General features: G+C 33.6%; 1 protein-coding gene across 1 annotated transcript in view; it reads left to right on the top strand.

Annotated features, from left to right (window-relative positions):
* Positions 1–25299, top strand: part of Oseg2 (intraflagellar transport protein Oseg2) — a 118371-nt gene that overhangs the window by 79481 nt on the left and 13591 nt on the right. Inside the window, exons 22-28 of the mRNA XM_075369696.1 lie at positions 126–280; positions 3098–3278; positions 4424–4615; positions 6894–7011; positions 11178–11322; positions 14874–15078; positions 18115–18288. Coding sequence (XP_075225811.1) covers positions 126–280; positions 3098–3278; positions 4424–4615; positions 6894–7011; positions 11178–11322; positions 14874–15078; positions 18115–18288 — 1170 coding nt within the window. The remainder of the gene's footprint in view (positions 1–125; positions 281–3097; positions 3279–4423; positions 4616–6893; positions 7012–11177; positions 11323–14873; positions 15079–18114; positions 18289–25299) is intronic.

Below are 25299 nucleotides of genomic sequence, written 5' to 3'. Positions count from 1 at the left end.
TTCCAAGTGAGGTTAGATGTTAGTTTTTGTTTAAACTCTTAAACGTTTGTGTAAAAACTATATTAATAAATAAACTATAATTATGTAATAATAAAGTACTAAATTAAATTCTATTTTTATTTCAGTTTGAATTTGCATTTGATTTAGCCAAATCTGGCATGAAAAATAAAATGCCTGATATTCATTACAAATATGCTATGGCATTGGAGGATGATGGAAAATTTCAACAGGCTGAGGATGAATTTGTTAAAGCATTGAAACCTAAAGAAGCTGTACTTATGTAAGTTAACTAAAAAAAAGAGAAAAAAAGTAGAATTGTCCATATTCCTAGGAACTATTTTCAAAAAAGGTAGATGAAATGATCAGCTGACTCAAGAGCTCAGAGACATTTAAACGTATAATTTTTAATAAATAGATTCTTGTTTTGTGACTATAAATAATAATTCTTAAGAGGAAACATCTCATTTCAAACTTGATATTCTTGGTATGGTTTTGGTAAAATTGGTTTATCTCACAATACATGCCTTCAGATATATGCATAAACATGCAGTAAAACTGTATGTTAAAATTATGGACACAGAAATAAATTGTTTCACATGACTGTTCACAGACTTCAAAACAACACCATAAAAACTTTCTCTCAATTGAGGATTACTAATTGTTAATATCCAAATGTACTAGAGATATTCAAACATTTTAAAAATATGTAACCTATCAAACTTATGGAGAATGTAATCATGTTAAGGAACTAGATGATGTAATCATAATCTAATAATTATTCAAGGAACTTGCAAAGGGGAAGATTCCCATTGTAGGATCAATCATGTCCTTTGAGAAGATGTACTATTTGATTTATAAATATTTCATTGAACTAGTCAGAAACTGCACTACCATCTAGCTTAGCCTCAGTTGCCAACCTTGGTGACTTATTTAACTGCTTTATTTTTAACTTGCATCAAAGAAACAAATATTACTTCTATAGCAAAAATTAATCCAACTTTCTTGCCATGTGAGTACAGTTGCAGTGATACACACTGATAAATCTAAACAAGCTGGTTCTGTTGGGGATGCATTCAGATTGTTTATTGTCATCTGGTGATTTGCTGTACCAAATTAGCGCAATTACTGCCAGACCTTATGACATACTCATGGCCTTACATTACATCACATCACTGATTGACAATTTTTGTGTGCTGCAACTTATGTACTGCCCTTCATACATTATTTTTTATATACAAGCATCTCAACTGACAATTTCATATACAAATGTATCTATTCTCATATAGATGTAGGTGATGTTTTGTTTCTGGGATATCTGAAACTCATATCTTATGTCTGGTATGCATGAGGGTACACAGGACATCCAGGAGGATACAACGGGATATTCCACTTATCTCAAGGTATTCAAGATATCTTGAGTATTCAAGGTATTCAAGAAATACCATGAGTATTTCACGAGATATCTTGAATACCTTGAGATAAGTGGAATATCCTATAATTTTCTAGGTAACTGGGATACTTGGAATGACATCATAGATGTACTAGGTAAACAAAATTCCCAGAAGATATCTTTGTTCTTACATGAAAAATTGCTACAGAAATAAGATAAAAGTTAAGTAATAAACTATATTACCAAGAAATGTAGGTGTAGAAGAATTTAAATGCTGGATGGTAAATCTTTTATTAATAGATTGTCAGGAGTTATATAAATTTTGATTTATCAATAATTATATGTATTGTAATACAATTTAATAAATTTCCAAAAATGTTTTGTTTTTTTTTGTTTCATTTCATTTGCCATGTCAATGTTATTGAAATGTCTCCAGTATCTTTGCTCTACCATACCAGTTAGTTATAACTCTGTTCCTTATATGGGGATCCCTTTCAGTGTTACTTATTTTTCTTGCTTTAAATTCATGATTCAACTATCTAAATGTGCTTATATTGCAGCTGTTTGTTAAAAATGTATAAAATTATATGAATTGAAATATATTGTTTAATGATTAAATTTGTTAATCTTTTAATTTTAATAATGTGCAATTCACATGATACTTCACAAGTACAGTTAGGAACTTCAATTATACCATTGAAGAATCGTAATGAACTTAGCATTCTTACTTCATAGAAGTGTTCATTTGATGTCCCTTGGAAGTTCTGTGATGTGCAAATGTCATAGCATGAGGATATACCAAGGACACCATAATGAGGTCTTGGATGATGTATTTGGGGTGTCCTAGGAATTATGATCATTATATATCAGAAACATCCCACGGATTTCTTATCTACATCGTGTAGATATATCCCTGAGATATTTCATCAGACCTGGAAATTTTTATATCTCAAGGTGTCTTCATAATATTATGGGACTTTTCACAGAAATCTGAAGATACCTTGCTAGAACATCCATGAGCTAGCCTGAAGATATTCTTGAACAGCATGGGTCTTAGTTGTTTCTAACAGGAATACAAATTACATTTCTGCTGGACATCGTTGTGATTTAGGAATTTTAAGCATTGATCCAGCTGATTTAGCCATGTAAAATTTAGCTGACCTTTACACTCTATAAAATCAGCTGCAATTACATATGATTTAAGAACAATTAAAAGAAGCATGCTATAGCGATATAATCAGGTTTTTTTTTACTCAAATGCACATAACGTATATATGGTTATATACAGTATTATTTATTTATAAACATTTTGATTGATTTTCTTCACATTCTTTCATAAGTAAATAATACTATTATGTGAATTTAATTCCATGAATAATAACTGTTCTTTTTCTTGTTTAATTTCCTTTTTTGTGTTTTTATGTTAATTGAAAATTAGTTTATAAGAATAAACTTGATATGTTTCTTTTGGTTTTAGAACTCAGCAATTATAACTTTTAGAATGTTTGCCCGTATTTGCCCAGGTTTTGAAATATGATTTTTTTTTATTTAACTCATCCCAACTTCCGAGTCAGATGAATAATATCACAAAATAGAGATTATTTAAGTAAGAAATAAATTTCTGAAATTATATAACTAAGAACTCAAGTGTAGAGAAAATATCTACCAGGAAAATAGCAATTTTCTAATAACACTTTACAATTTTAGGTATATCCACAATCAAGATTGGGCGAATGCAGAAAGGGTAGCTGAACTTCATGATCAATCATCAATGGCACAAGTGCTTTCAGAAGAAGCAAAAGAAGAATTTAACAATAAAAATTTCCAAAGATTTGAATCATTATTATTAAGGGCACATAAACCAGATCTTATTGTAAAATATTATAAGGTAAAGAAGTTCGTAAAAAATATGATTTATTTCAAATTGAATGATTTTCCACACAAAAGGTTTTATTATTTTTTAGAAAATAAGGTTAAAAAGATTCTATTCCATTCAATTAATATAAGTAATGACTTAATTATTCTTTATTTTAAAAGCTACTATTTATCATTGTTGTTAAAAGTATAAATTTTACATAAAAAATAGTGAAAATAATAACTTTCTATGTTAATTTGGAAGCATATAATTACTGAATACTGTAAATTATTGAATATCTGGGAAATGTAAAGGGTCTAATGATCTTCAACTCTAAGTCCAGTTCACTGGATTAGTCCATGATGGCAGTAAAAGAAGACTGGTTATAATATAGTACTGAAAAGTCTATAATTAAAATACTTGTGTAATAGAATGCATTCTTAGAAAGGACAGTTTTTTATTGTTCAGTGAGTCACAATTCATCTAAAGAGGATAGTACAACAGGGAATGCTGCATGTTGTTACTTCCACGCTTTTATAATTTTCAAACTCTAATTTAATCTGATTATATTCCAAATCTTTCAAAGATAAATCATTCCAAAAATAAGAATGTGAGCACAATTGCAAACAACGCAACACACCAGCTGTATGTAAGCATAGACAGCAAACAGATCAATGCACCATGCTCTTTTATTGGAGATAACAAAACTCATTGATTGTTTATCAATAAAAAAGCTTTGTAGGCCTTTGTAAAGAGTGGTAGAAGAACTGTGGCAACACGTGTTTTTGGTCTTGTTCAGGATCTTTGATTGGTATCTCTGCATAAATAGCCCAACTAGTAGTTAAGATGAACACTCTTATTGAGCAGAAAATATTTTTGCTATGAAGCAACAAAGGTCATTTTGTCTTTTTTCAGAAAATTGAGTCCTATTTTTATTCTAAAAACTCAAGTTCTGTTACTATTAAAAACTTAATGTTTTACCATTTAACTTATAAAATTTAATCTATGTATAAAATTTACTCATAAGACATAACTAACAATTATTAGTAGAGAACCGGAGTCTGATAAGAAAATAAGCCAGTTAATGTAATTTCAAAGAAATATAGCTTATTCTGAACCACACAATCTTGATTAAAATATTACATATAAACATTCACTATATTGCTGTTTTATTTCAGGATTTTGGTTTGTGGGTTGATGCTTTACGAATATGTAAGGAATACCTCCCATCTAAACTAGCAGCACTGCAGGCCGAATATGAACAAGAGGTTGGAGCAAGAGGATTACGTGATGTCAGTAGCATATTAAACCAAGCTCAACAGTGGGAACAAAGTGGGGAATTTAAAACAGCTGTAGATTGCTATTTGAGAGTTAGTATACAATGTTAAATTTTACAAATATCTAAAGATGTGTGTCAGTGCTTTTAAACATTAACTGTAATGTTTTTATTATTATATATAGCATATATAAAATACAATATTTGACACTGGCTTTGCAATGTGTAAATCATAATATGTGATTATATTTTGTTAGCAGTTGCCTCAAAAATGATAGGTTTTTCTTTGAATTTTGAAGTTACATTTGTGATATTTTTTTTTGAATAATATGATATTGTATATTTTTGTATGTACAATATTTTTTTTGTATAAGCATTATCTTTTATTTTGTTTATTTTTGAGATAAAGGCATTTTATTACTCTACTCAGATACAGCTCTCAATATCATGTAAAACTGCTTTCAAGTTGAATGAAATACATCCTTAATTTTCAAATTATTGTTTGCAACTTGCTTCATATCCAACGTAAATTATAAACAAACATTTGTACATAGGCTAGCTCCACTAAATAACTAAACCATAATTTGTAGAAAAAGTTTCCTTTTATTACTTTCCTGCATAACATTATAGCAGAGCTAGAGCTTTAGAAGGGAAACTATAGTAATTGGTCTAATTTGGGTATTGTAGTTTGCACCGGATCATTATGTTTAATTCATTGTTTTTTTTTGTTCTCAGTCTTTTGACTGGTTTGATGCAGCCCTCCAAAATTCCCTATCCAGTCGTTTCATTTTGGTATACCCCCTATATCCTACATCCCTAACAATTTGTATTACATATTCCAAACATTGCCTGCCTGCATAATTTTTTCCTTCTACCTGTCCCTCCAATATCAAAGCGACTATTCTAGGATGCCTTAAGATGTGGCCTAAAGTCTGTCTCTTCTTTTAACAATGTTTTTCCAAATGCTTCTTTCTTCATCAATTAGCTGTAACATCTATTCATTTATCACTTTATCCACCAATCTGGTTTTTAATATTCTCCTATAGTACCACATTTCAAAAGCTTCTAATCTTTTCTTCTCAGGTACTCTGATCGTCCAAGTTTCACTTCTATATAAAGCTACACTCTAAACATACACTTTCAAAAATGTTTTCCTGACATTTAAATTAACTTTTGATGAAAACAAATTATATTTCTGACTGAAGGTTCGTTTCACCTGTGCTATTCGGCATTTTATATCACTCCTGCTTCATCCATCTTTAGTAATTCTACTTCCCAAATAAAATTCTTTTACCTCTGTAATCTTTTCTCTTCCTATTTTTTATATTCAGTGGTCTATCTACACTATTTCTACTACATTTCATTGCTTTCATTTTGTTCTTGTTTATTTTCACACGGTAGTTGTTGTGGAGGACTTCATCCATGCCGTTCATTGTTTCTTCTAAATCTTTTTTACTCTCAACTAGAATTACTATATCATCAGCAAATCACAACATCTTAATCTTTTCACCTTGTACTGTTACTCCGGATCTAAATTGTTCTTTAACATCATTAAACTAGTTCTATTAAAAGATTAAAAAGTTAATGGGGATATGAAACACCTTGTCAGACTCCCTTTTTTATTACAGCTTCTTTCTTATGTTCTTCAATCATTACTGTTGCTGTTTAGTTCCTGTAAATGTGAGCAATTGTTCTGCTATGTCTGTATTTGAACCCTAATTTTTTTAAAATGAACATTTTATTCCAGTCTACGTTATTACCTAGAAAAGGCATTCTAGGTTTATTATTATTTTTTCATCCCCTTTTATGTGTTTAATTGCTTCATCAATTTCTTCGTATACACAGTCTACCTCATCATCATCATGGGCGCTTGTAGTAGGCATATAGACATTAACAGTTGTTGTCGGTTTTGATTTTATCCTTATTACAATGATTCTATCGCTATGCATTTTGAAATACTCTACTCTCTTCCCTATCTTCTTCTTCATTATGAATCCTACTCCTGCCTGCCCTTTATTTGAAGTTGAGTTAGTTATTCTAAAATCACCTGACCAAAAGTTGTTTTCCTCGTCCCATTGAACCTAGCTAATTCCTACTACATCTACATTTATCCTATCCATTATCCTCTTTAAACCTACCAACCTTTTTTAGACTCTGTGTGTGTGTGCGCGCGCGTGCACACACACACACACACACAGAAAGATAGCAGTTCATGCCGAATAAAAAAATTTATTAATTAAAAAAAAGGTCATTTATTTTCGTTTTTCTACTGCTATTTCTGAACATGTAACTAAAAAATGGGAATAGTAAAAGATTATGCTGTTGTAGTGAATTGTGAAAAATGATTTTATTCATGTGATATATGTTTGTAGGTTAATTCCAACAACTGTAAGGATCCAGCAACAATTGTTAAATCATTAACAGAAGCAGCAGCTATTACAACCAAATACCTTGAGCCTGAAGAAGCATTTCAAGTCACTAAAGTACTTGGTAAATATTAATGTATACATTTAAAAAAATACATTTGCAGAATTTATTAGTTGAATGTTTTTGTTATGATTGGGTTATTACTTTTTTTTTTACCAAAGAATGATTAATAATTTTTATTGCAGAATAAAAGGAAGATAATGAAGTTCTAAAAATTTTGTCATTAATGACAATCATCTGTGAAAATTATCCAGTTATTATTGAGTTTAGCATCTGTTAGAGTCTATCAGTTTGAGTTTATATCTGTTGATCACAAATGAACACAGAATTAGCTTTATGCAAGTTCCACTGGCTCTCCAGCTGCTCAGTGGGAGAGTGAGCCTGAACGACAAGTGGTACTGGTAGACGACTATCAAAAGCAGAGTATAATATTTTAATTTGATCAGGACATTAAAAAGGGATTCTTGATGTTCTTTTGTTAGAGAGCAAGGAAATAAGGAAACTTGGGGTGTTGTGTATAAGAGTCCTTTGGCATAAGCATGAGAAAAATGTTCTTTTGTCGGGTTTTTTGACCATGAAGTGTGTTGTTTCTAGTGAAGCTGAAATTTTAAATATTCTGTTGAATGATTTATTGCTGAATAATATTGCGACTAATGAAACCTTGTATCATGTGTGAGTCTGAGGAAGTTGCTGCTTTTTTCTGCGATATTTTATCTGCGGAAATTACAGAGGTAGAGGTAAGTCAGGTAATTTGAAGTTCTGGTAGGACTAAAGCTCCTGGTTTCGATGGAATCATGGTGTAGCTCCTTGTCTGTTCTGTCAAAATTTGTGTTTGTATTTTGACTAGAATTTTTAACAGGATGCCTTTGGGCCTGTTTCCCTGTTGGAAAAAAGATGTTTGTAAATTATTGTTTAAAGATTGTATTAAGGATCCCACCATGATCTCTTCTTATAGGCCTTTAATGCTCCTGCCAGTTATTGGAAAGGTTTTTGAGTAGGTTTTGTATCTTCGTATTAGTGATAAGCTAAATTCTAGAAAATTGTTGATGGATGATCAGTATGGTTTTCACCTAGGCAGGGATATGAAAGATGCTATTCTTAAGGTTACGAGCATCTTTTCTTCTGGTAAGTCTGAGTTTGTCCTTGGTATCTTTTTGGACATATCAGGAGTTTTTAATAATCTGTGGTGCTCTATTTCAACTGTAGAATGAGCTGATTGTGATGTTGTTCTTTGAGACAGTGTCTCAGAAGTAGGAAAGACTGCTATCTAAAGATTGTCTGCAGGGTAGTGTTGTAGGATCGCTGCTCTGGGTTGTCATTGTTTGATGCAGTTGAGGTTACCCAGTTGGGCTTTTGCTGATTAAAGGAAATTTCAAGGAATAAAGTAGAATTCAGGGCAGCCCAGGCTTGCAAGATACTCCAGTTGTGAAGTTTGCAATGTAAGATGGTGTTTAGACCAGAGAAAACAACAATGATGTTCTTCAAGAGCCAACTGATTGTTACATAACAACCTTATGAAACAATGGCAGGTCATCGAATTAAGTATGTCCCGCTGCAGAAGTATGTAGGTATTATCATTGATGAGTTCACTTCAAGGAGCACTTTCAATATGTTGCCAAAAATGCTTGTAATCCTTTCTTCAGTGTTCAGAGAGCAGATACCAGTTGAAGACTTAATTCCAGAATCATGTGTGTTCTGTATAAGGGTGTATGCTAAGCTACATGCTGTATGCTGCACCTGTCTGTACTCATTGAATGAGGTACAAATATTAAAGGAATATTTTGTGAGAGCCCAGCATCTCCTATTGTTTTCTGTGAATGGTGTTTATAAGACTGTCTCTTGAGAGGTGATCCTTATTGTTTCTGGTACTAAGCGTACTCTGATATCCTTGTGACTGAGTACCAATTACATTATGGTGCAAGAAGGAAGGCCAGCTTACCTCTGGGCATATAAAAGAAATATATAACCAAGGTTTCCATTTATGACAGGCCAGGTGGACTGAATCGTCCAATGGCTGTTACACAATAATATTTTTCTTAATGTAAGAAGTATCCAGAATGGAAACTGGCTTTCCCCCAATTGGAATATTACACAGTTTCTTTTTTGACAGTGTGCTTTTTGCGATAAGTTGGACTGATTTGGTTTGGTCTGATTTGGTCAGGCTTTTGTCCAGAGTTTGGGCCATTAATGATTTACACCATATCTTGTCTGCTCCAGGGAAGAAGTTGAACATACCAAAATAGTTAAGAGAACTTGCGAGGATGAATTCCGGGTTTTGATCTGCATGTTAATTGGAAAGCTGAAAGGGAATGGAACATAGTTTGCTAGCTTCCTAAGATTCATAGCCCTGTAGTGTTGAGGGGATCTGATATCATCACAGATGTATAGATAGAATAGCAACCCTGGTGACTAGGGGCCTGCCTGGGTGCTTGCTTCACCAAGAAGATAGGGATTTTGGGATCAACCTCTGATTAGCTGAGATATTGCCTGCTTAGCTGTTAGAATGAGAATGGATATGTTAAAAACTCTGTGATTGAGCTTTGGTGTGAGGGTGTAGGCATTGACCTAGCTCCTGAAAGTGGTCCAGAGCAGAGAGAGATAGGGTATGTTTTTATTAGAAGCTTATTAAATATGTGTATTTGTTTCTTGATTTTTGAGTAAATCAAGATGAGTAAACTGAATTATCAGACAAAATTGTTGTCATTGCAATCAACACTTGTTTTGTTGGTATGTGGATAGTATTTTTGGTGTTTAAAAGACTCAGTCAAATAATGATCTGAGTGTATAGACTTACTGAAGTTAGATATAGGAAAAATATTCAGGTGAAACCTTTGATGTTAGAGGAAGGCGCAGAGATCATGTTTCGGCAAATCGGTTAATCTGATAGTTGAGGGCTGTAAGTTATGGTAGGTGGTCATGGTTGGAAGAAACCATAAAGAATCAATAGTAAGTTGTGTAAATGTACTGATGGAAATGTCTGCCAAGGCATTTGCATCAGTGGCATCCTAACAGAGGCCAAACTGATAATTGTGATATGGATGATGAGGAAGTGATGTGGTGGATTATCAGAAGGCAAGGGTGTCTTTCCCTACAGAAGTCAGGATGTGTTTTTGGTACAATTGCAATCTATCATTTAAATTAAATATCAAGACTTGTACATAGTTGACTATGTACATGTGTAAATTCTTATGGTTTCTATTTAAAATAGTATACTATTATGTGGATTATCATGATATTTTTTGTTGATGAACCAAAATTTTGTCTTACAATTGATTAAATGAATGTACACATTTTATCAATCTTAACTAGATTTAGGCTAGTTTAAACTGAGCATCAATTATTTAAACTGATTTCATCAATTATAAATCTATTCAAATCAAACCATTTGTATGTTTTTCAGAAAGGCTGTTTTGGTCTTTGAATAATAATTCTGGTCTTTGAATTTGATCTTTTACATTAATTCTGTTGTTTTACCCATTTGTAACAGCAGTGTAGCTGCAAAGAAAGATACTTTGTAAATAGTTTTTAGTAATACATACATTACTGTAAATGTAAAATGTAAATGATGGGTGGATAAAGTGACAAATGAAGAGGTATTGCGGCAAATAGATGAAGAAAGAAGCATTTGGAAAAATATAGTTAAAAGAAGAGACAGACTTATAGGCCACATACTAAGGCATCCTGGAATAGTCGCTTTAATATTGGAAGGACAGGTAGAAGGGAAAAATTGTGTAGGCAGGCCACGTTTGGAGTATGTAACACAAATTGTTGGGGATGTAGGATGTAGAGGGTATACTGAAATGAAACGACTAGCACTAGATAGGGAATCTTGGAGAGCTGCATCAAACCAGTCAAATGACTGAAGACAAAAAAAAAATGTAAAATTTTATTTAACATTACTTCTGTTCTTTAAAAATAAAAAGTGTGGAGAAAAGATAATCTGTGGAGAATGTCCTATTACAATTTCATATTATTGATAGTAAATTCTAGTATTTTTTATTTCAGATTCTGAAATATTTTCTTTACTTTTGAGTAAATTTTACTCGCTTAGTATTACAGTGAATTCTACTGAAGAATTTTTCAGTAACAAATTATGAGTGGAATTTTTAAAAATGGTGATAACTGGTGAATCTGAGAAAGAAGATTTTTAAAGTGATACTGATATTAAAACTGATACTGAACACTTGGTTATTTTTTTAAAAGTAAATACAATTTTTAATTATTTTCAGGTCCAAGATTGGTTGAAGAGAAGCAATATAACCTAGCTGCTCAAGTGTATTTAGCTGTTGATTTAGTAAAAGAAGCAATCGATACATTTATTTTAGCTGATGAATGGAGTAAAGCAAAGAAAGTTGCTCATGAACTAGAACCATCGTAAGTTCGATCATTTTGATCGGTTCTCTAAATAAATTTCCTCTACTAAAGGATAGATTTTTGTTTTGTTATTTCTTCAAAATTTATCTTTCTTTTCTTTTGATTTGTTACTGCTTTTCTTGGTATTCAGAAGGAATAATATCTTAGTAATAACAAGTTAAGTTAAAACCTAAACCGACAACGATTGTTAACGTCTATATGCCTACAAGCGCCCATGATGATGATGAGGTAGAGTGTGTATACGAAGAGATTGATGAAGCAATTAAACACGTAAAAGGAGATGAAAATTTAATAATAGTTGGAGATTGGAATGCAAGCATTGGAAAAGACAAGGAAGGAAATATAGTGGGTGAATACGGGCTGGGCAAAAGGAATGAAAGAGGGGACCGACTTATAGAGTTTTGCACGAAGTATAATTTAGTAATTGCCAACACCCAATTTAAAAATCATAATAGAAGAATATACACTTGGAAAAAGCCAGGCGATACTGCAAGGTATCAGATAGATTATATCATGGTTAAGCAAAGATTTAGAAATCAACTCGTTGACTGCAAAACTTACTCTGGAGCAGACATTGATAGCGACCATAATTTGGTGATAATGAAATGTAGATTGGGGTTTAAAAACCTGAAGAAAAGGTGTCAGATGAATTGGTGGAATTTAGAGAAGCTTGAGGAAGAGGAGATAAAGAAGATTTTTGAGGAGGACATCGCAAGAGGTCTGAGTAAAAAAGATAAGGTAGAAAATGTAGAAGAAGAATGGGAGAATGTTAAAAAGGAAATTGTTAAATCAGCAGAAGCAAACTTAGGCGGAATAAAGAGAACTGGTAGAAAACCTTGGGTTTCAGACGATATATTGCAGCTGATGGATGAACGTAGAAAATATAAGAATGCTAGTGATGAAGAAAGTAAAAGGAACTATCGGCAATTAAGAAATGCTATAAACAGGAAGTGCAAACTGGCGAAAGAAGAGTGGATTAAAGAAAAGTGTTCAGAAGTGGAAAGAGAAATGAAAATCAGTAAAATAGACGGAGCATACAGGAAAGTTAAGGAAAATTTTGGGGTACATAAATTAAAATCTAATAATGTGTTAAACAAAGATTGTACACCAATATATAATACGAAAGGTAAAGTCGATAGATGGGTGGAATATATTGAAGAGTTATACGGAGGAAATGAATTAGAAAATGGTGTTATAGAGGAAGAAGAGGAAGTTGAGGAGGATGAAATGGGAGAAACAATACTGAGTTCTGAATTTAAGAGAGCATTAAAAGATTTAAATGGCAGAAAGGCTCCTGGAATAGACGGAATACCTGTAGAATTACTGCGCAGTGCAGGTGAGGAAATGATTGATAGATTATACAAACTGGTGTGTAATATTTATGAAAAAGGGGAATTTCAGTCAGACTTCAAAAAAAGTGTTATAGTCATGATACCAAAGAAAGCAGGGGCAGATAAATGTGAACACAGAACAATTAGTTTAACTAGTCATGCATAAAAAATCTTAACTAGAATTCTATACAGAAGAATTGAGAAGAGAGTGGAAGAAGTGTTAGGAGAAGACCAATTTGGTTTCAGGAAAAGTATAGAGACAAGGGAAGCAATTTTAGGCCTCAGATTAATAGTAGAAGGAAGATTAAAGAAAAACAAACCGACATACTTGGCGTTTATAGATCTAGAAAAGGCATTCGATAACGTAGACTGGAATAAAATGCTCAGCATTTTAAAAAAATTAGGGTGCAAATACAGAGATAGAAGAACAATTGCTAACATGTACAGGAACCAAACAGCAACAGTAACAATTGAAGAACATAAGAAAGAAGCCGTAATAAGAAAGGGAGTCCGACAAGGATGTTCCATATCTCCGTTACTTTTTAATCTTTACATGGAACTAGCAGTTAATGATGTTAAAGAACAATTTAGATTCGGAGTAACAGTACAAGGTGAAAAGATAAAGATGCTACGATTTGCTGATGATATAGTAATTCTAGCCGAGAGTAAAAAGGATTTAGAAGAAACAATGAACGGCATAGATGAAGTCCTACGCAAGAACTATCGCATGAAAATAAACAAGAACAAAACAAAAGTAATGAAATGTAGTAGAAATAACAAAGATGGACCACTGAATGTGAAAATAGGAGGATAAAAGATTATGGAGGTAGGAGAATTTTGTTATTTGGGAAGTAGAATTACTAAAGATGGAAGAAGCAGGAGCGATATAAAATTCCGAATAGCACAAGCTAAACGAGCCTTCAGTAAGAAATATATTTTATTTACATCAAAAATTAATTTAAATGTCAGAAAAAGATTTTTGAAAGTGTATGTTTGGAGTGTCGCTTTATATGGAAGTGAAACTTGGACAATCGGAGTATCTGAGAAGAAAAGATTAGAAGCTTTTCAAATGTGGTGTTATAGGAGAATGTTAAAAATCAGATGGGTGGATAAAGTGACAAATGAAGAGGTATTGCGGCAAATAGATGAAGAAAGAAGCATTTGGAAAAATATAGTTAAAAGAAGAGACAGACTTATAGGCCACATACTAAGGCATCCTGGATAAGTCGTCGCTTTAATATTGGAAGGACAGGTAGAAGGAAAAAATTGTATAGGCAGGCCATGTTTGGAATATGTAAAACAAATTGTTGGGGATGTAGGATGTAGAGGGTATACTGAAATGAAACGACTAGCACTAGATAGGGAATCTTGGAATCTCTCTTTATTTGATTTGATGAATAAGGAACTCTACTTCAGTTATATTCCTAATTTATTAATATAATTTGTTTCTTTTTATGTAAAATTACATGTACTTTCAATTAATTAATTGTCTGTATATCATACAGGTAAATAAAAATCTGTTTATTTTGTATGATATAACTTCTTTTTTTTTTAATAGTCACACAGTATTTTTTCCATTGGAAAAATAAATTTTATTTTTATTAAGTATATATCAGTTATGTAATTAACTGTTTACCATAAAAAATAGTTTGCACCTACTGGTGTTGTAATGATACTACATAAAGTATCACTGAAAAGGTGTATCATGCAGAGTAAGAACTGTTTTTTATTTAGTTAATGACTGTTTAAGTCATTTAGTTGGATAAAAATATTGCAAAATCAGTGAACCCCTGGCACTTACTAACATTTATAATTATAATATGACTGCAGATTTTTAAAGTAATTGATAATCAGAGTAATGATAGATGCCTATTAACAGGAAAGAGCCTTATGTTATTTTCTAGCTGAATTTATTTGCCGTATGCTCCAGTCTCCTCGAGGGTAAAGCATCCTTTTCTCACCTCATATCCAATTTATTTAACCTTTATTTTTCTTCCTTGTTGTGGGATCTGCAGATGTTTAGATCCTGCTTTGTTCATACTGATGATGTTGACATGTAGACCCAGTGCATTGTTGGTCGGTTTGTTTCTAGAGAAATGGCCACTGGGAATCTAACTGAGGATTTATTTATTGTGGGTGTGTGAAAAGTTAAATGTTATCTAAAACAAAACGTTATGTAGTTGTTTTAAATCTAATTATAAACTATGTCGTTATTTACAGATATGAATCATATGTTGATAGCCGTTACAAAGAATCATTAAGAAAACAAGGTCGAGCAGAACAGTTAGCAGATGTCGATATAATTTCTGCATTGGATTTATTAGCAGAACAAGGTCAATGGTCAAAATGTCTTGAAACAGCAAAACCTCATGGACCTGATGTTTTACATAAGTATGTTGCTCTTTATGCAACATATTTGATAAAGGTTAATATAAAAGTATTTTGTATTAATAAAACACTGTTATCACCCGTCAGTATTATTATGATAAGTCTTTTGTAGTTATATATTATGAAAGCTGTAATTATTGTTACAAGCAGCGTAACCAATCTTGATGCTTGGTGCTACAGCAGCGACAGCCACAATTCGAATCATTCTAATATCCTTTTAGCATAACATTTGCTTCATTACCTAATAGCAAATGGGTTTTCATAAGATGTATTGTGGTGTTAGTATTGGACTGCAGAACACTCTTTTTTTTAATTTTTTAATCACCTCAGTGTACAGCTAATATTTAGAACATTATTACATTTTTAAATTTCATTTGATTTAATCATATATAAAATCGATCCTTTCAGGAACCATATTCCTCTGCACTATACAAATTACATTAATCTGATCAACAAGTACAGAATTAATAAAATAAAATAGGATGACAGCTACCTTATTCCATAATCTAAGAAAGAACACTTTCACAAGTACATCGCATCATCAGTTGCTCTATGTAATTTTTTCAAATCATTTGTTGGAAATTACACATTAAAATTAAAAAACCTATTCTGTACATGAGATTTAAAATTGTTAAAAGATCCTTCTCCAATTAAATCAAAACAGAAATAAAACTAAATTTTTTTAAAATTCAAATGTTTTAGTGTTATTTAGCTTCATTGAGTGGGTGCTGGTGTTTCATTTTATTTTCTATCAGATACGCAAACGTTAATACAAGATAATGATTAAATACACTAAATAATGGAATCTGAAACAGAAACTAATTTATTATTAAATGTTAGAACAAAATAAAACTATTTTAGTTGAAGACGTTGAATGTCACCCACTTGGTAAGAAATATTAGAATTTCTGAGGTTACTGTCATCAAATCATCATCACTGTCACTTTCACTATATTATTGTAAAGAAATAATAAATGATTCCATAATATTGTCAGTAATCTGTTTTGTCACACATTATCCAATACACCTTCCTATTTTTTTCATTCATGTTGGCCACTTTATTTTCACATAGCCTTTGAACATATTTAATATCAAAAGTTACGTTACGACTTGCTATGATGTATCCTTCAACTTCTGACTAAACCATTTTGACAGGATTTATATGCAGCTGGGTATGAAGGTAATCAGAGAATGTCATGCTATTTTGTTTGTAAAAGTACATCAAACACATAGACATTCTTTTTCTGTTTAGCCTCCGGAACCACCAAAAGGTATTGCTTCAGAGATTGAATGAGAATGATGGATATGAATGTAAATGAAGTGTAGTCTTGAACAGTCTCAGGTCAACCATTCCTGATTGAAACCCAACCACCAAAGAACACCAGTATCCATGATCTAGTATTCAAATCCGTATAAAAGTAACTAAAACATATAGACAGTAAACTTCTCCCTATTTGCTCTTACCAATTCATACAACGGTTGTTTCAGCACCAAGGAAGAATAAAGAACAGAATGCTTCTGCAATCACTTTATCATATCTTCTTTTCTTGTATTGGACATTGGTGATTTTCTGTTTTCATTTGACCTCTGTAATTGCCACTTTTTAAACTTGCTTGCCAAGTTAGTGGGTTTGGTATAAAACCCATTTCTCCTCTGGTGTGCACTATAATAAGTCTGCTGCCTTTTGAAATACAAAGTTTTAGCCCATCACTACACCATGATTTATTGTATTGTTCGAAGATAATATGTATGCTTTTTGAGGTACACTATTGGCTTATTTCCAGTTCTAATTTTTTTTACGGTAGTCAGATACTGAGTACACTTAAACCTTATATAATATCGCTCAGTAAGAACCTTCCTGTTATTTTTGGTTTTTCTCCACCTAAAGCAATAAAAACAATTCTTTTATTGTTTTTTTCAAATTCATCACTTTTCCTGAATAACCAATGACAACCGCTAATATTATCTTTTTCACAATCAGCAGTTGTTTATGAATTTTGTGACATTTGTTATAGTCCATCTCACCACACACTTGTTAAAGTCATCTAGTCCCATTGCAGGCATTTCATGGGGGTTTGTATTTTATTAGAGTAGAGAAAGAAGTCTTTGCTGGATTTTCAGCTAATTTTTCTAGCAATCACTTTTTCTGTTTTCTTACTCTTTGGACTGGGATCATGACACCCCATATGCAACTACTGTTCTTTCTTCACATTTTTTAATGTTAATCAGGTGTTTATCTTCTTTTGCTGACTTCGGAAATCAATCACCCTCTTGTTTCATAAACTCATACTCATTATTTATTATTTCCCAGGCCTATTTTAGTTTAATTATAAAACATTAAAAATACTGAACCGATTATAAAATGTGATTACTTTTCTCAATCAAAACTTGATTAAAAAGAAACAGAATTTGTACAAATGCTCTCACAGGATCAACATATACAAGACTAGTTAATTGGATAACATTCAAGAATTCAATAACATAGGCTTATGGGTTATTATATTTATTTTCGCATTGGCCTGGCTATATTTTAAAACTATGAGCACATAGCAAACAATATAATTATATTGTTTTTTGATATTTTAAGAAACGTGACCCATTTCCTAAGATATAATACACTTGGCTTGTCTGTGTTTATTTTTACAATAAATAAAATCACGATAGATTATAAATTATGATTATGTGTGTCGGACAATTATAATGTTTTAGCGTTTGTCTCCTGATGTAATTATAATACTTGTTGAGAATAGGCCTACATTTTTATAACACTTAAAAATATACCATAACTTTGTTTTTACGACATAATATTTAATCATTTATAAAAAGTATAAACAGCAGAATTAGAAAATATTTGAAAGAAATCTATAATACCATTCAGTAACATAAAATAATAAAGTTGTATTTACAAGAAAGGAAATTATTTCTGCGTGTGAAAACTAAACTGAATGTTTTCAGTTTAGATAACAGGCACGGTACTGTCGTAGTCCAGGCTTCAAGATTCATTGCAACAGTTATTCATACTAGCTAAAAAATAAATAATTTATCATAATTTTAATTTTGATTCTTTTCTGTAGGAAGGTTATTCATTGAAGGCATTAAGTTTATACGCACAGATGGATGCTCCACCTTATCCACAAAACTATAATATCTACAGAAGAATCGCTTTAGATATAATGAGTACGCAAGGATTGTCGGGAGAAGATGGTTTTAATCAATGGGTACATCTTCGTAACATGCTTTATCAACTGGTCAGTTAAAATAATTAACTTTATTTTTCTTTAGGTATTAAAATATGAGATAATTATCTGCTGACAGTAAAACTTCACATAACTACCAGCCAGATGATGAAGAGGCTAGCAGCTTAACTAATTACTGAACAGGATCGATTCCTAGCAAGAATTTAATGAATTCGTTTTTTGTTATGTAAAGTGTCCTTTACTCATTTTTTTTTGGTATAAATTAATATTAAATTTTACTATGTTTGCAGCCTACATAATATACCATGTATACCTGTTTGCCGGTACAGGTTTATAATTTAAAGTAGTAGAAAAACAATAAACAAAAAAAAAATTAAAAACTGAGAATTTAGAAAAAAATTACTATGAAAACCAAAATGAAGCAAAATAAATCTAAAGTGTCATAAGTTCAAGTAATTCTTTAACTATAATATTTTTAAGAACGCCTCCAGATGTCATACTTCCTTACTTCTGTTATTTGTGTAACTGAAAAAACGTTTCTACTTAATTCATTCAAATTTTATTTGGATGACCCCAAAAGGAGTACTAAGTACAGGAGATGAGAAACTATCAATCTGTGATTAAACTGTTTTCACAATTTGTCATCACAAAACTTAGGTATTAGTCTTAGAACAATGAGTTTAAGCACTTTTCCTTACTATTTTTTATAAAGATTATTAATCTAAAGAGTCATCCAAGAGAGGTTATGATCAATCATTTTACCAAACATCAGCGATAATGATTGCTCTACAATGTTTTTCTTATCATGATATTGATATTATTTTTCTATTTTGCTGTACTATTTTTAAAGCTTATACGAGTTTTTAAATTTATTTTTAAATTACTCTTAATGGGACATTGAATTACTAATTGTTAATTTCTAATGTATTTTTTTAGTTCTCTTGTCTATCAGGATTATAACAATTGTATAAAGTATACAATTTATACTTGTACAACTGTACTGTAAAAAGTACTAGTTGTCTTTTAATCACTGACTAGCTCATTGATATAATATACATATATATATATATATATATATATATATATATATATATATATGCGTAGTGAGTCTTAAACAATGTCCTCTGGGCACCAGCGTGAATCCAGTTGTGTATGCAGCCCTAGCTGGTATGGTGTATGCACACACTAAGCTGGTGTAATCCATGAAATCGCCAGTACTTATAGGAAACATACGGCAGTCAGAATTAAAACTCTTTTGGTGGTTGTTGATCCACTTGAAAAAACCAACAAACCGGGGAGTTTGAAGAGACTTTGACTAATGTTGTTAGCTGAAGATGTGTGTAGCAAAATAGAAACAAGAGATCTACCAGAGAGTGGTAAATTAATAAATGTACGGTTTCGTAAATGTAAATATTACGACAAACAGACCATACAGGTCATCCCAGACTTGCTCAAGGTCAGTAGTCCTGACATGAAAGTCCGACCCTAAACATAAGAGCTACCCAAGACTGCATAAGAGCACCCAAGATTGTGTATGACATGGATCGACGATTATCTGATGAAGATCGCATACCTTCTGTGGGTGCGGCGTGACGTAGCTAATTTTCATGGGGGAGCATTGTCTTAAAAGATTACTGAGACTGAGGTGCGTCAAGCCATCAGGCCCCAGGCTTCGATGGAATAATGGCAGAGCTCCTTGTTCGCTCGATAGGGGTAAACATGAGAATTTTCATGTGTATTTTCAAAAAATTGTTGTTTGGCGGACGCTTCTTGGTTTGTTGGAAGAAGGGGATTGTTAAATTATTCTTTACAGGTGGTGACAAGGATCCTACTGTTAGTTTATCATATAGACCCTTCATGTTACTATCGGTTATTGGTAAGGTCTCTGAAAAGGTTCTGTCCCTTAGCATAAATAAGAGCTTAATCTTGTGTTGCTTATTGATGGAGAACCAGTACGGGTTTTGTCCCGGAAAAGTACTGAGCGTGCCATACTCCATGTGATGAGTGTGGTGATGGCCAGTGAAATGGAATATTTCCTGGGAAGTTTCATAGACATTTCGGAAGTGTTTTAACAATTTGTAGTGGCCTCGGCTATTTATTTGCGGAAAAGAGAATACAGTGAGTGAATCGCAGGTAATGCAAAGTTACTTCAGTGATCGGGGTGTGCTGCTCCATGAGGGCAGCCATGAGGTAGGCAAGACATTTTCCAGGGGTGTCCCCAGGGCAGCGTTTTGTGGGTGGTGAAGTTCAATTCTCTTCTGCGGCTGAGGTTGCCCAGCGGATGTCACATTGTGGGTTATGCTGATTATGGGCTCCTGTTGGTCAAAGGATGCTTGCAGAGGGAGGTTGAGTTCCGAGCCAATTAGGCTTGCAGGATACTTGAGCTGTGGGGTCATCAACATTAAATGACTTTCTACCCGGAGAAGACCACTGTGATGCTCCTCAAAGGCCGTTTGGCAGTGAAGTGGCAGTTTGTGTTTTGATGGGCGTTTCAGTACCTCTGTGTGTTTTTTTTATGGAAAAATGCAATTCAAGAAGCTCAATGCGTTGTGGAGGAGGCCTGTAGTGCCTTCTTTGGTATTCGGCGTATGGTCAATCCTGATTGGGGTCTTAATTTTAAGACCATGAGTATCCTGTATAAGGGCATCTGAGAGGCAATTATGCTATATGTGGTGCCTGTTTGGATAAATAGGCTAAAGTTTAGAAGTTATCGGGACATATTGTTGAGGGCTCAATGCCTTATACTTTTAATGCTAGCAGGTGGCTGCCGTACGATTTCAAGGTAGGCGATCTTGGTGATTACAGGCGCAAAACCCGTAGACACGATTGTATCAGAGCAGCAACAGCATTAAGTCGCCAAGAAGTTAGGTGAATTAACTTCTGACAAAGTTTGTGAAATTGAGCAACATGGTAATGCTTTGTGGCAGGCCAGATAGATGAGGCAGAGGATGGACGTTATACACATGGTCTCTTGTCGATGTTGTTAGTTGTAGGGTGCCTCTTGAGTACAGCCGGATAAGTATGTGATGCAATATCTTTCTGGGCATGACGCTTTGCAGGACAGGCTGCAGAGGTTCAGCCCGGTGGATTCAGGAATTTATTCACAATACGGACAATTGGGCTATGTTCATCATGGTCTGTACGTTTGTTCAAAGTATGAGTTTTTACGCTTGGAGACTGTCAGATCGATATTATCGGGTCGGTGCTGGATCTCTGTGTCAATTGGCAAAACCAGGCCAAATGTATAGTGTTTTCAGCGTTTAAGTCGTAGTAAAGTCAGTTATTTTTACATGGATTTGAATACTAGATCATGGATACTGGTGTTCTTTGGTGGTTGGGTTTCAATTAACCACATATCTCAAGAATGGTCGAACTGAGACTGTACAAGACTATACTTCATTTACACTCATACATAGCATCCTCATTCATCCTCTGAAGTATTATCTAAAAGGTAATTACCGGAGACTAAACAGGAAAAAGAAAGTCTGAATGGATATTAGTTGAAAATTTCGAAACACTATTTGGCAAAGGAAGTATTACCAAGGGTATTTAGGGTGCCACTGGGCTTTCCCACATTCTTCTATTGTTTGTTTTGTTGTTTGTTTTACTGTAATTGTGTGTTGAGCTCTTTCTTTTACCTTTGAATAGGTAGTGGATTTCAGTTCCTTTCTTTATTTTGTCTACTCATGCTTGTTTGAGACTAACATAAAATGTTTTTAGTTTTGTTGTTTTTTAGGATAGTAGTACACTGATGGGACTGTCACATGTGGCATGAGAAAATGGTGGTTATTACCTTTTTGTTTGTGTGCGACCGTATATACCAAACCCAAGGCACTGTTTTCAGTGTCAGGGTTTTGAGCACAACAAAGATGGTTGCACAAAGGAATAAGTTAGTGCGCATGCTGCTGTATGGGACATGTTGATAGCACATGGCACTGAAATAGAAAAATGAGTTAATTGTAAAGGTTTACACTTTGCAAGGTCGTAAGAATGCCGCATTTATAAGGAAGAAGATACTATATTGACGATCTGTACCAAGCAGAAAGTATCCTTTCCTGTGGCTTGTCAGGAATACGGAAAATCCCTCAACATGAGGAACTCTGTACAGCCCAATGTTAGTTTTGTCCAGGTTCTCTAACTAATTAAACTGGAAGCAGCTTTATCAGACCAAGTAAAGTCCCTCATGGCTGCTATTACAGTATTGAGTACTGGGAAGAAGGTAACTTCTACTGTAAAAACCGATGATGGATTATCCACTTTGGTCGTTACACAATCAAATAAATTTTCTGCTGAACCAGTTATGCAGCAAACAACCAAGATCCTGTGAAGAGATCTATTAAAACATCATCACCTGGTATGGCATTTCTGTCCTCCCAGGCTTCCAAGTCCCCTACACCGTGGTGGCGAATGAAGTGCTGGAAGAAGCAAAGCACACTTGTTGAAGGTCATAATATCAAAAAATAAAAACTGGATAGTATTTGATAATTGTCTGTTTTATATATAATAGGAAATGTATTTCCTTTGGCTACAAATATTATTCCGTGGAATGTTTGCAATCACAGTTCTCGCAATTAGGATATTGAAATCCTACTGAAGGAAGAAAATCCTTTAATATTGCATCTGCAGGAGACCATCTTCGACCATGGGATGGTGTATCAGTTTCGCAGTTACATCTGCGACCATCAAAATGAGGGCAGAGGATGTGAAAGTGTGGCTGTTATCCTGAAGAAAGTCGTATTAGCTGCATGTATTCCACCAATGATAAACATCTCTGCAGACTCAGTGAAGATACTGGCACCTTTTAAAATGAATATCTGAAACTTATATCTTCAACTAAATTCTGATATCGGTGAGGATGATCTGTCCAGTCGTTTTCACAGATTCCTTTACCATGCCTAATAACTGGCAATTTCAATGCCCATACAGTTGATAGACTAGGCAGAACTTAGATCTCTGCTTATTATACAATAGGTTGTAAACGTTTGTGTTATCGTCTTCAGGCAAATTTTTGTGCATTGATGTGTCATTGTGTTCAGCAACCCCTACTCCCACATCTTACCTGACACGTTTACAAAAACTTCTTTGGAAGTGATCACAGACTGGCTGTTATCAGTCATTAATAGTGATTTGACTCAGAATCAGCCACACATTTGGGTGGTTTGGAAAGCAGACTGGGTCAGATACAAGGATTCCTTTGACCAGTACGATGAATGGTAGCGTGACCACTACCTTGCTAAATTTACATACATGATAGCGCAAATGAATTTCCTCTTTAACATCTGGAAAACCAAGGTGGCCTGCTGTTCCTTAGTGGGATGAAAACTGCAGGAATGCACTATGGGTTTGAGGCAGGGCTTTTAATAATTTCAATCAAAGACCTACGACTGAATTGCGCTGCACCTTCTGCAATGCGAGGGCTGTTTGCCGTCGAGTGTTTCGGTGTGGTAAACAGAAATCATGTCTGAATTATGTACATTTCATTTCCAAGACAACAACATTTTGTCTGTTGTATGGAAAAACATTAGTGACATGTGTGGATCAGAACAAACACCGCAGCCGATTGGTAAACAATGGCATCCTCGTCACCATACCAATAGGTGTGGCGAATACCAATAATACCAATAGGTTCAGTATGTTATCACATCTTACGGATACTGCATTACAACATCTTTTGTGTATCTACAATAAAATATTTTCTGATCAGGTTTTTCCATATTATTGGTCAGAAGCATTGGTGATTCCTGTACTGAAACCTGTTAAAGATAAATTATGCTCACAAGTTATCATGTCCTATCTTCTTAACTAGGCGTCCAGTGTTGTACCTGCAGAGAAACACCATAATTGCTCCTGAACAGTGCGGTTTCTGCCAAGGTAGTTTGTCTATCAATCATGTAGTTGCTCTTGAATCTATCATTTAAAACGCGCCTTCCTACTTCGCCAGTGTCTTGTTTCTGTATTTTTCTATATGCGAAAGGTGTATGAACAGCTAGGAGGAGAGAAATCCGTAGTAAACTGCATGAATGGGGTGTACAAGGAAATCTTGCATTTATCAGGGGTTTCCTATGTAGTTGGTCCTTTCGAGTTCAAGTTGGAATGACGGTGTTCAAAAATTTTACACTAGAAAACAGAATACCACAGGGAAGTATCCTAAGTGTTACTTTTATTTGCCGTAGCCATAAATATTATAAGAAACTGCGTGCGAAAACCTGTTATGGGTTCTTTATTTGTAGATGAATTTTCATTTTAAATTCTTCTGTTCCCACTTACACTACAGCTGTGTGGCTTATCGTCTGCTCGGTCCACGATTCTTAGAATTCCTGATGCAGTCCATCATTCATTCATCCATCTTTCAACAGGTGCACTTTGTTCAAGTACTGTGGTAAGTCTAGTGGTGGACAATGCTGAGCTACTGTCTACCACTGATCCGGTTATATTACGAGAAAAATTTTATATTATCAATAGATTGAATCTTGATATTATGGTTTATACAGACTGCTCTAAATATGTTAATTCTGTTGGTTGTGTTTTTGCAGTTGGGCAACAGAACTTACATGCTTGGCCTTCCCAGCATCATCAGTGTTTTTGTTGCAAAACTGTCTGCTATTAATAAAGCCTTAAATATAATTAGCCCAACATTTTGACACATACTTGTCTGGTCACATTCCATGAGTGCCTTACAGGCGATTAGTGACATGTACTCCAGATACCTTATTGTCTGTAACATACAGTCTGTAATCTCTGAAATGACTCAGTGTGATGCAACTGTGAGCTTCTTACGCAATGAGCGTGCTGATAGTATGGCAAAAGAGACTTTTTTTCAGCCTCCTTTCACTAATTGTGTTGTTTCTGATGATCTTGTCCGTTTTCTGAAGTGGGTGATTGACAAAGTGAATGGAATGCTACCATCGACAATAAATTTTGTCATGTTATGAATACTGTATAACATGGATCTCCTCATGCAGGAATAACTGTCCAGAGGAGGTTTTTATTTGCTGTTCGCTAATAGGACACACTAGCCTCATTCATGGATATCTTATGACTCATTTCATTCATGCAAGATTT

The sequence above is a fragment of the Lycorma delicatula genome, chromosome 6, assembly GCF_047948215.1.
Source record: "Lycorma delicatula isolate Av1 chromosome 6, ASM4794821v1, whole genome shotgun sequence".
Taxonomy (NCBI): Eukaryota; Metazoa; Arthropoda; class Insecta; order Hemiptera; family Fulgoridae; genus Lycorma; species Lycorma delicatula.
The sequence above is the reverse complement of the archived record's forward strand: the minus strand, read 5'-3'. Positions and strand labels throughout refer to the sequence as shown.